The following is a 12285-nucleotide window of genomic DNA, read 5'->3' as shown; positions in this document are numbered from 1 at the left end:
TAGTAATTAAATTCACATTGACAGTACATGTATCATTATTCAGATACTTAGAAATTCCTGCAGAGCAGTTATCTGGTACTGAGACATAAGTGCCCATCTACTATGCATTTTAATTAAAAGTTAGGAAATATAACAAATGTTACAAAAAAACCCAAAACCCTATTAATAAACTTCTATGTTAAAATATTATGGTTAAGATACCACTCATGAAATCTCAGGTTGAACTTTTTATCTTGTTTGTGACAGGATCACTTTCTTCTTGAAGTTCAGTGGGGTTTAGCCAAGGCTGCTTTTTCTGCGGGTTTCTTTCCCTGCCTATCCAAGCTTTCTGTGGGTTGAGGAACCTTTTCTGCTACTCCTGCCTTTCCAGCAGTCTTCTTTTCTGCTTGTTGGTTGCTTTTTGTATCCTTTTCTGTTTCCACAGGGGATATTTCTTTCGGAACAGGTGTCTTCTCTGTAGCAGTAATTTCTTCTACGTGTGGCTTAATAAAATCTGATTTAGGAGAAGTAATAAAATTTCTGAGTAATCCTAAGTAACAATATTTACTGTGCTCAGCAACATTTCTTTCACATTGGTTATGACCTTATCATGTTCTTTTCCTCTTTCCCTACCCATATAAAGAGATTCAGTGTCACACATAACATTACTACTTCTTACGGAACCAAAACCAAGCCCAAGTCTTTATAGTCTCTAATTAAAATGATTAAGAGGTAAGTACTAGAAAACATTTACAGGTACAGAGATAATTGTTTCCCACTTAAGTCACCTAATTTACAGGATTGCTCAGAAAAGTCTACCATACCAGTAAGGCAAGAGATGAAGGAAATGCTGTAAAATATTTGTTCTTGCCTTAGGAGCAAAAAGGTGGGAGGGAATAAAAGTCTAAAATGTTCTGTCAGAAATTATGTAGCATGTGTACACCCCGTGTACAAAGAAAAAATACGTAGCCAAAAGTATGTAAAGCAGGTGTTCTGATACTATCAGAATTTAAGACTGATTTGGAGTTAAAATGCTCTATATGAGAGATGTAATTGTGAAGAATAAATCATTGTCCAAATATCAGTTCTATAGTAAGGGTCTAAAAGAACCATAAAATAATATGCAAGTAATACATGAGAATGATAAATCACCAGAGAGCTTTTAATTTTCTACCCTTCCTCTAAATGAGACCAAAAATGGTCACTTATAACTCTGACTTTACCATTCAATATGGACATAAAACTAGGAGAGAATAATTGATTAATCTCAAGTAGTGGCTAAACAGTCAGAGATTTCTAAAACACTTGGGCATGTAGGGTCCCTGAATCATCAAGGCCTTATTTTTGGTGAAATATCAAACATCTAGCTGCTGAAATAAGTCTCACTTTGGAAAATAACACCATCTGTGTGTGTATACATGCTTACAAAGTCTTTCCTCTGCTTTCAGAAATTTAGAAGTATTTATTATGGCTTAAAAAACTTTCATCAGCCAGATTAGTCCAGGTGACAGCTTGTAGTGGAAGTAGAAATGGTGGTTTAAAAATATTGATTTAAGTCTCTTTCATTTAGGCCTAACATAGTAATTCATACTTTGCATCTGTTGTTGATTAAGAGCATATATACCTTAAACTTGATTGACTGGTACCTATGAAATATTGATTGGCACAGACAATTAACTCCATAACTATTTAATGATTTTTTTCATTGGAAAAGAAGACTCTAACTGTGAAAGCACTCTTACCTTTCTTTCCCTCTTCCTTCTGTTTGCTTGCTGTCATTGCTTTTTTCTTTTTAGATACAGTTTTATTATTTTGTTTGTGTCCTTGGACTGTGTCAGTCTGCTCTGACACAGGCATCACAATCACCTGAAGCAAAGTAAGAACAAAACACGCACAAGCAAGACATGTGGATGCATCACAAATTCAGCCTGAAATCACCATAACTGAATCCCTGGAAGCAACACCTTTCAAAGCAACTTATTACTCTAACTTTCAGGGACACATACATCTGTCAAAGCAAAGCAAAGTAGAATTCAGCCTGTTCCTGGGAAGTGACCCACTTGTATTCCCTGACTGTTCTGCTGAAAGGAAGGAGACAGGAGGGCAGATTTTTTTAAATTAAAGTAGTAGAAATAAGCTGTTGCCAAAATCCAATCATTATTAAAAATAATACTGAGTAATAAACCAGGTATTGCAAACAGTAGGTCATATTCCTGTTTGCACTCTGGAGGATCGAAGAGCTGTGACTCTGTTATTTGTATGTTGTATGTCATGGGACAAAGATGGAGTGACCTGCATATCATCCTTGAACTGGCTTCATGTCCTACTAAGTAAAATTATAAAATAATTTTGCATTAGTCCTTTAAACTTGGGAAGCTTGCTCTATCTCAAATTACAGATCTTCTCATTATTATATTTTGAAATTTAAAAATTAAGCCTTGTTACCTTGTTCATTTTACTCAGCTGCTGTGGCTAGATAATCTGAGCTTTTTTTGGTAACAGACATTGATTCATTAAAGGACATAATTACACACACCTTAAAAATGCAATATTGTCATAAATTTTGATGCTTGAATGCTTTGTGAGATAAAGCAAGGAGATAAAGCTTTGTGAACACATACACTGTTTATGTGAAACACCAAAACCACATTGTTTTTGCATAATTTCATGTTAAAAATCCCTGTGTTGTGAAATCTGTTCTGGAAGAAAAAGAGATTTATACCAGATAACATATTCCTTGAAACTAGTGATACTATTAGTGCAGGCACATGCACTAAAGTTAGGCATGTGCTGACATGTTTCAGTAGTTCATAAAACTGATCTAAATATGGACTATTTTTATAAGGTAATAATCATTAGGCCTTTATAGAAACTGATTTAAAGGAAGAAGAAATGGCTAAAATCAGCATTTTCACCATTGGTAGCTGTGTTGAATCTGTTTTTAACTGAACCATTAAGAATTCCTTCATGCTTCCACTTCTCCTTTAACATTAGCTGACAGTAAACCTCACATGGCAAGGGTTTAAGTGGGTGTTAACTGTACAACATTTAGTAGTGGCATCCTCACAGAAATGCCAGAACTGCACCAAACTGAGTGCCTGGGACTGCAGCACTATTTCTGCAGTCACATTATACCTAGACAAGAGAGAGTACGTGAAAGGTGCACACAGATCATGCTTAGACTGAAAATATATATGTTAGTTCTTTAGATTTTGATGTGAAGAGTTGTGCTGTTGTGAGACTAGTAATGAAAACATTTATTGACATGGGACATTGCTCTCTTAAGTAGCAACTGGGCTGACTTCTGCTGCTAATCCTACCCTATACATAGAGTATCACATGTATATAGCATACATATGTCCAGCAGGTTCTGTTGCTTTTCCTCAGCTGAAGTAATCAGTGGCATTGTAAAATAGCAGACATGGAGTTTTCAATCTATGTTAAGTGCATTCAAAGATCTGGACAAATGTTTTTTTTTTCTCTGAAACATTTTTGTGTAACAACAAAAAACCAACAACACTTTTTTGGTTTTGGTGTTACAGTGAAGATTCTTTTTGTAACTTTGAAAGATCTTTATAAAATATGTTATCTCTGAATCTCCAGTGCTAAGTTTGGATGAAATTAACTGACTTTTCCATCTAACAAAATACTTACCTATCGCCTTTAAATCACAGTTCATGCCCAGGTGCATTGAAAAACATAGAACTACTCCTGTGACAGAATTTGCACAAATACCTTGTTGACTTAAGATGTGAAGCAGTGAAGGTCTAGACAGAGAGATGTGAAGAGATGCCATTGTGGTTTTGTTGCAAACAGCAAAGTGAAGATTAACCGGGATCTAAAGGGAAGCTGGAGGTAATTACAGTGGTGAAAGCATTAAGACACTAAGATACTGTGCACAACTACACGAGCTGTGACTAATCAAACAAGACACAGTGAAACAAGCTTGTGATGGAAGGAAAGAAGTGAATTCAGTTTATTTGTGAACATAGAGCAGAGTTCATACACTTTTACAGACACACACACACATATTATTATCTTGGCCTCCTAAGGCTTGTTTTCATTTATGTTACAGTACTGTTGCCCTGTTGGGGCAGATTAAACAATATTTAGGCCTGTAAATGACACCCATATTAAGGCCTCACTAAATTAACACAGCAATACAAAGGGGCCTTAACACAGACAAAACCCAGCAATCATTTCTCAGTGATCTAACACATTCCATTTATGCTGGAACAAATCCTAACTGCTGCTCAAATGCACCCTGATCATTTTTGATCTTTCCATCTACTTCATTAGTTGCTTCTACTGGGACAATTCCTGACCCTTTCCTTCCAGATGCTCCAGGAAGAGGGTCAAATGGTGGGCATCTGTTTACAGACAGCACACACTTGGCCTTGCTTAAAATGCTATAATTAGTTTCTGTGAAGTTAGCAGTAAGAAAACATTTAGGAAAGGCCCTTTTTTCCCTGGCATAAATAAGTGTATTAGAAGCAAATGCGAAGTGAATGGAAAAATCCAAGGCTGCCTGCTAAAGCAGAAAGCCATTTACACACATGGATTATATCAGCCTAACATCCAAAATCTCCCCTGTACTTCTGCCTTCTGGACTTAAATTCAGGCTTTCATTTCATCCTACTGCTTTTTCTCTTGCTCAGACTCCCTCTCCTCCTCGGGTATGTACACACTTACAGTGACATCACTGGTCTCTGTACCATACTTGTTCTTCACCACAAGGCTGTATTTCCCAGAGTCTTGTGTGGACACAGTAGAAATGGAAAAGCTGACATTTTTTCCAGATTCAAACTTCAGGATGCAATTGGCATCTGACACAAATGATTTTTCATTCTTCAGCCATGAGACCTCTGGGGTGGGATCTCCCCAGACAGTGCAAGAAAGATTAAGTGCCTATAGAAAAAGTACAAAGGAATTATGAATCAGTAAATACTTGCTGGCTTTTTTGCTGCCTGACTCTCCAAATATTCCAACTTCCCATTCAGCTTCCTGCTTTTAGTAAAGGGATGCATACCATCATCAGTAATCAATAATTTATGTCACTCTCCTCTATCATAAAGGAAAAGAAGGAACTCAGTTAATTCAAAAATGCCATTAAAACCTTTCAATATTTTATGGACCTACTTCTCTACTCTCATAATCATTAGCAGAGGTTTCTCCATGTGTATTTTTTAATATAAAATTAGATATTATCTGCATTTGTGTGTTAGACCTGAAATGAGATTTTAATGAACTGTCAGATGGTTTTTTTCACATTAAGCTCAGTAGGTCTATATATATCCCATAAGTAAAGGAAGTGTGCCTGCTTTTTTAGATAACTAAGAAAAAAGTGGCCCTGGAATATTTTGTTTAATTTGGGATCCTTTTAAACTATCCCTGACTCTTGTAACAGACTTGAAGTGTTTTATGCACTTCTGTAAAACTATTTTTACCCCAAATCAATACAGTCTTTACTCATTTTTTGGTGTTCATGTAAGCATTTCCCTTTGATGTTAGTACTGTTCCTAAGGACTGAATTCAGCCCCATCAGCCTGTAGGAAGTATTTTCACTGTTACAGAATCATATTGTTGGAGAGGTCATTGGCAGCTTCTTCTACCTTCAGTGGGCTGGTGAGTCTCTTGGGTCTCACACTTTGTACAGGCCTTCTTTTTATCTTGTCAGCTAATAAATTAATTTTTGGGAGATATTGATACATGTAAACGATCCCTTCCTCCAGTCACAGTGCTATGGTAGTCTTCTCAAAAATATTTGCAAAAGTATCACATAGAGTCAAAGATGAAAAAAGTTCACAAGAGAATTCAGTGGTACATAGGCCATTCTCTGGAGCTTTATTTAGGAAGGAATTTATGTATATGTATTGTATAGTATAGGATAATATACTGGTCTAAATTTAAAATGCCATTTTAAGGGGAATCTAACTGGACTGGAAACTGAAGAACTTTTACTGCAAAGAAAATGGTCTTCAGTGCTTCATTAGGAATGGACTAAGTGATAAATAAGAAGTAGACAAGATTTCATTTGACTGGAATCAAGTATCTCTTCCAACCTTCCCTGGTAGAGTGATAGTGGAAGATAGGACAGAAGAGAGATGCCTGGAAGGCTGTTGAAATTAGTGGACAGAAGAATTGATACCTCTATAAAAGTGAAAGCTGTTGATATCTCTGAGAACAAAATAAAAATCCCCACGTACTCAACCCAAGGACTAAAATGAGAGCAAAAGAGATGGGGAAGTCTTTCCTCTATCAGCCACACATAATTTTTGGTACTGAAGGAGGGCAGATTCCAAGTGAGAGGTGGTTATGGCATAGTGGAAATGGCCTCTATCTGATTTCCTGCAGCACCTACAGCTGGTGATCATGTGGGGCTGTTGACTCCCTTCTCTCTTGGCCCACTGGTGTGAATATGGCTTTGATTGCCATATCACTCTATCTTTTTGAAAAACAAGTGGGAAACAAGAGGTCTTACATTTCTTCTCTTCCTTATCACTCTGGATACAAACGTGCCCTCAGCCTTGGCCAGGCAATTCCTATGGACCCCTTCAGGTGCTCAATATTTCATTATTGTCTTCTCAAGCAAGCAAGAGCTCAGCACCAAGTGGCTCCAGCTGCCACTCCACCACAGTGCTAATGAGCTGATGTCCCTGTCCACACAGCTCCATTAGTGGCATCATTTAAAGCTGGGGTGTTTGAAGTGGTGTCATACTCCATCATTCAAAGAGATTCAAGCAGCAGTGGTGATTCTTTTCTTCTTCCAAATCATCCCTTAAAATAGCTACATTTCCTTAACCTTACGTCACTAGCTCCTGTTTGATATGAGAGATTCTCTTGATGTTCCCAACTCTTTCTATTTATTTTCCAGCTACTAATGTGCAGAGATGTGTCTTATAATTCACTGTGTAGATGGTGAGATCTTTAGTTTTCTGGAAGATAATTCCATAGCCAAGGAAAAATGATTATTCACTGTGACTGCACCTATCTGTTTCAGATTTCTGTTCTTTTGTCTAAAGACAAAAGATTGTCTTTTGTCATGTATATTTATTACTCACTGAACACCTTGATTATAATACTGTGTTCAACCTGATATCATTATATTTAAAAAGTGTGTCCTATACTCCTGGGCCCAGGGCATTGAGGCATGTCCATTTGAAGCAACTAGCAGCTCCAAGTCCAGACCCTCTGTGGCCCTCACTACCACTTCTGCCTTTACTGCAGATTATCATGAGTAAGGTGGTACAGAAAGCAGAGAAAAAAATGTGTCACTGTATTTCAAGTATTGCCATTCTTCTTTCATATTAGCACAGAGTCACAGTCGTGGATGGTTTGGTGAGTGGATTGAAGCAGCTCAGTCAAGGAAATCTGCTCCCTTCTTCCAGCCTATCCATGAGGATCTGCACCCCTGGCAGAAGGGTAGAATAGTGACTTGGTGGGAAGAAGGATGTTACATGTTGCTTCTGTGTCTGAAAGTGCCTGTCAGAATCCTAATCCTCTTCACTCATTTACAGGCCTTCATTACAACAGCCACTTAGGTTAAGTTGGCCAGCTAGATACAAAACTTATGCTAGCATTCTCTGTCAGGTCAGATTCCTCCCTAATGTGAACTGACACTTAGCCTTTTCCAATTATACCACACTGCTGAGGAGCATTTATGTCTATCAGTGGAAGCCTCTTAGGCCATCTGGAATGCTATTTGATTAACACTGGGTAAACACTGGTTCATTCTTTCTCACCCATGCCCTTCAGCTCACATGTAAAAAGCTAATAAATAGCATCACAATCCCAATGTCAAGTTTAAATTTGAGATACGCCTCTGCTTGGAAGTTCGGTCTCAGGATACCAATCTGTTCCTGTAAGTCTGTGGTTATGGTGGCACTAGGAGTCACAATCAAAGCTTGCCAGACCTCTGCTACCTCATTTGCTGTTTTACAAAATCCTCAATGATTGTGCAATTTGCATGAGTTACACAACAGAGAATTACATTCTCCTCTCTCCAGCATATATACAAACAACAGACAGATGAGCCAACACCACCCAAACCAGCTCTGTTTTCCCTGATCAGTCTCAGTCCTATTCAAAATGATCCTCTACTGAAGCAAGAAATGTAAGGTCAAGGATATTTGTCCCGAGTTCTGGGAGTATTCTAGCCGTGTATTCAAACATTATGAATGTCCTTGCTGTCAAGGACAATGTGTGTCTGGGTAAGATTTTGCAACTCATTTTTTGCAAACTCATTTTATAAACACTGCACATTTTGCTTCAGTGAACTCATACACAAGTTCATATCAACTCTCTTTTGGCTGAAAGCTTAAAACTAGTAATAGCTTACACCCAAGTTTACACCCTGCCAAAGCATTATGAGAATCACACCTCCAAGTACTGATTAGCTGAGAATCTGCTAATTCATTCTGTTCCTTTATGTCTTCTATAGTTGCAATGCTCACAGGAATGCTTTTTACTTTACAGCATTTCTCAAATTGCTAAATCCGTTATAGAATTTTATTTTGAAATGTCAACATACTTGATTTTCCCAGAACTGCTGCAGTCTGCAATCTTGTTGGCTATATCTCATGTTGCTAAGCGTTTCAGAATAAGATTTTAGATTCTTAACACTTCTTCTGAGCTTATAATCAAATTCTTTTAACCCTGTTGACCTACTGACAGATAAAGGCAGAAATACCAGGAAGCTGCCTTACTATAGTTGTCACATTACAGGTTTTCTGTGACATTCACATGCCCTATTTCACTGTTCACACACACTGTGAAGAGCAAATGCCTTGTGGCAGAGCAGCAGGAAGTGAAGAGCAGGCACTTCTTGGTCTCAGCACTATTAAGCAGCAAGTTGTAGAAGCAGTGTGCTGGGAAAAGGTTGCGAGATTGAGAACTCACTTTCTAGGTCATCTGTTCTGTGCTCAAGCATCAATGTTCCTCTGGGAGTGCCTTACTATAATCTTTCAGCTAAACTCTCCTAATATAATCCAGTATTACACCAGTGACTTATTTTGATTTCCTTCTCCTTTACCCTGATGAAATAGAGAATTTTTTCTCCTATTGTCTGGATGAGAATTAAGTTATTGTGGTTTACTACTTTTACACCATTTAAAAGTCAGCTTCTGCAGGTGTGATTACTATGCCACATTGCAAGGCATAGAATGACCGGCTCCCATGTGAAAAAGAGTTAACTTTCTTGATGCCCATTACACGAAAAAAAAAATCTAACTGTGAAACCTGTGCATGAATTTTTAAAGAGCTGGTTATATAAGGAGTTTTAGTCCCAACTCACATTGTCATCTCACTTTTATCTAATTGTTAAGAAAAGACACTGCCCTGAATACATAAACCCATCTGTGCAAGTCCATTGAATTATGTACAGAAGGCAGGGGATGAATAAATAATGTAACAGATTTTAAAGATGGCATCTTAAAAAAAAAGAAAGAAAAAAAAGAAAAAAAAAAAAAAAGAAGAAGGTGAATGTTTGAATGTTTTCCCATCATTGAAAGGCATTCAAACTGTTGGGATGCTGTGTAAAGTTTCAGTTAATTTACTGTACCTTGCCCTCCTGGATGGTGACAACATCGGGCAAACCTCCAAGTACCCGTGCACGATCTGGAAATAAAGAAGAGTAATTATCTTTAGTGTTTCAAAATCAACTGTATGCTGGATTCTGTTTCTCTTCTAGTTCTTTCCATTTGTCTTATTTATGTACAACTTGTCTCTGATATCTGTGCTAGCAGAGAACTATCCAGCATTTTTAGCACACCATTTGGACTTTAAAAAATGTTGAATTCACAGCAAAAGATGTGTTAATATTTGGTGTCAATCACTTACAGAGAGGAAATAAACTGTGCTTGTCCTGCAGACTTTGACATGAATTCAGTTTTAATTCTGAGTGCACAAAAAAGATTTACATTTTGAGATCTGGTGCTTAAAAATTTTACTGTAATAAACTAAAAACGTTGGGTGTCCAAAGGGAAATGAATGACATCTTAAGGTGATGTGCTGGAGATTGGCTTTTAATCTAGATACAAAGACAGACTACAGTCTCAGTGGCATCAGTGAAGTTCCACCACTTGTGTGTACCTATGTGTAAACGAGACTGACAACTGATTGATCTAGTTTTAAACTCAAGAGTCCCATAGAAATCTTAGACAGATACAAATAAGCCAATCACATGCAGGCTTTAGTGCACTTATCCTGGAATATGGATTTTGTTCGTTACATGTCTGGGTGGAGCCTGGCAGAGGAAGGAAATGACCGTACAGAATGTTCCCCTCTGGTGTGTTCTGTAAAAGATGTGCTCTGGAGCACAGAGATAACAGCCTTAGGAGACCAGGAAAGGAACTGTGTTCTGACAGTTAACCTGCCTTGTAGATAGTCCAGGGTCAGAAATTAAAGGTCAGGGCAATCCCTGACCTCTTTGCGCTGTCTCAGCTGGGACTTATGGGGGTTACTGTTCATATCCAAGTCCTGCTCTATCTCTCTACACATTTTTCTCAAATAACTTTTCAAAAGCCAGTTCTGCCCTCATTTTTATGCAGGTCTGAAAGTCATTTGCAGTGGAACAGTTCATTTTTCCATGGCTGCTTCTGTAAGCAGGGAAGATAATGAGTTTAATAATTCAAATTGAAGTCTATTAACTTACTCCTTAAGTAGTTAATACATACTTCTGTTTTAGTTGCTCTGTTGGGATTGACATACAGGCAAAAGTGTGAGGAGATTTTAAGCAATTCAAAAGCTACTGTTGCTTTCTTACCCATTTCTGTAAGTAACACAGAGCCATTTGACATTCTAGAGCATTCAAAACTAGCCAAATTATTTTCTCCTTCTTTCAAAACAAAGAGACTTTTGTGCAGAGAACATGTATGAGAGATCCCAGTAATAAAGTTAATTTTTAGAGAAGGCTAACTGATATTGAGAACGGGAGCTTAGATGAGAAAAATCACCCTAACCCATAAGAATAATATGATTAACTGCCAAGTGCACCAATGTTAAATCAACAAAGGGTCATTAACGTCTCCTTGGTGTAAGGACAAACTCGTTTTAGGATGAGCACATGCATATACACATGCCTACATGCCCTCTCTTTGCCAACACACAACCTTCCTGGAGAGGAAGAAAAGCTTCATAAACAGTTTATTGCAACCATTGTCAAAGAAGGCCTACTTACTTTTCTCTGCAATCGCAGCTTGCCTGGAGTTGAAAGAAACAAAGGGAAAGTCCAATTTCAGTTAAGGTTTACTTAGAGTGATTGAAAAACAGATTATCTTTTTAACTGCCTTTAATCCATTAAGGAAAATCTCTCTCATTGCTTTGCAATACAGTTTTTCTTTGCTACCTGACTGTTATATAAGAGTTGCACCAAAAGAAGTCACATGCAAAACTCCTACGGGCTTCTGTATGACTAGGACTTGTTTCATAAGATAAGGTTATCTCCAGCACAAACCAAACGAATACTGTTATTATTTTATGGCTACGATTACTGCATTTAGATGGCATAATACTTACTTTAGTCTCTGGAACTCAGCAAAGGCTTCATCAAAGGCTTTGTAAAGAGGGAAAAGATGTAGGTTTAGAGATAAATCATCATACAAGTTTAAATTTAAAATTAATTTAAAAATTAAATGTAGATGTAATAAATTTAAAATGTAAAATTTAAAATACATGCATGTGTACTGTACAAACTCTAAAATGCTGAATGGTTGAACTGATAAAGGCCATCTGGTATATAGCAGCTATTATATATACATATGAATGCATGAACACACTTTTTTCTTCTAGAAGTCAGGCTTTAAGATAGAGGGCAAGAAAGTAGTAGGCTGAAGTAATTTCACAAAAGAGAGAAGAAATGCATAATATATATCACCTAAATGAGAGATTATGGCAGTGACTTTCCAAACTTTTTATATTATATTATTTACATCCCTATCTAAAATTATTTTGAGCATGCACTCCCTATATGTATATTTATTTATAGATTGTGTAGATATATACAAGTGAAGCTCTCATATATTCTTCCTGCTATCCCAGTGAAGTACACTGGCTCATCTTGCACACACACACTTTAGAGACCACTGGTTTATGGACTACAAGAGTTATGATTTTCCAAGGATTTTTCACATCTGCTTGAAGCATCACACTGATGGCTCCAAGAAAAGCAAACAACAAATTGTTGTCTCCTTTGTAAATTCAGGCTAAACTGCCATCATGGGAGAGGTCAACCTCTCCTGCTTTGAAAGGGAAGAAGAAATGTCTTTTCCTAGAAAGTGAAGATAGAGTACAGAAGGACCAGTGTGGAGA

The 12285-nt window shown here is 37.4% G+C and overlaps 1 protein-coding gene across 1 annotated transcript in view; it reads right to left on the bottom strand.

Moving 5' to 3' along the window:
* Positions 1–266: 266 nt before the first annotated feature.
* The window catches only part of MYOM1 (myomesin 1), a gene marked incomplete at its 3' end in the record, with an annotated part of 71998 nt that continues 59979 nt past the window's right edge, over positions 267–12285 (bottom strand). The window contains exons 33-38 of the mRNA XM_083857672.1: positions 11494–11530; positions 11156–11178; positions 9539–9594; positions 4672–4887; positions 1722–1845; positions 267–493 (exon numbers count right to left, since the gene is read on the bottom strand). Of these exons, the coding sequence (XP_083713798.1) occupies positions 267–493; positions 1722–1845; positions 4672–4887; positions 9539–9594; positions 11156–11178; positions 11494–11530 (683 nt within the window). The remainder of the gene's footprint in view (positions 494–1721; positions 1846–4671; positions 4888–9538; positions 9595–11155; positions 11179–11493; positions 11531–12285) is intronic.

This window comes from Zosterops lateralis (assembly GCF_965231275.1).
Source record: "Zosterops lateralis genome assembly, chromosome: 1".
Classification (NCBI taxonomy): domain Eukaryota; kingdom Metazoa; phylum Chordata; class Aves; order Passeriformes; family Zosteropidae; genus Zosterops; species Zosterops lateralis.
The sequence above is the reverse complement of the archived record's forward strand: the minus strand, read 5'-3'. Positions and strand labels throughout refer to the sequence as shown.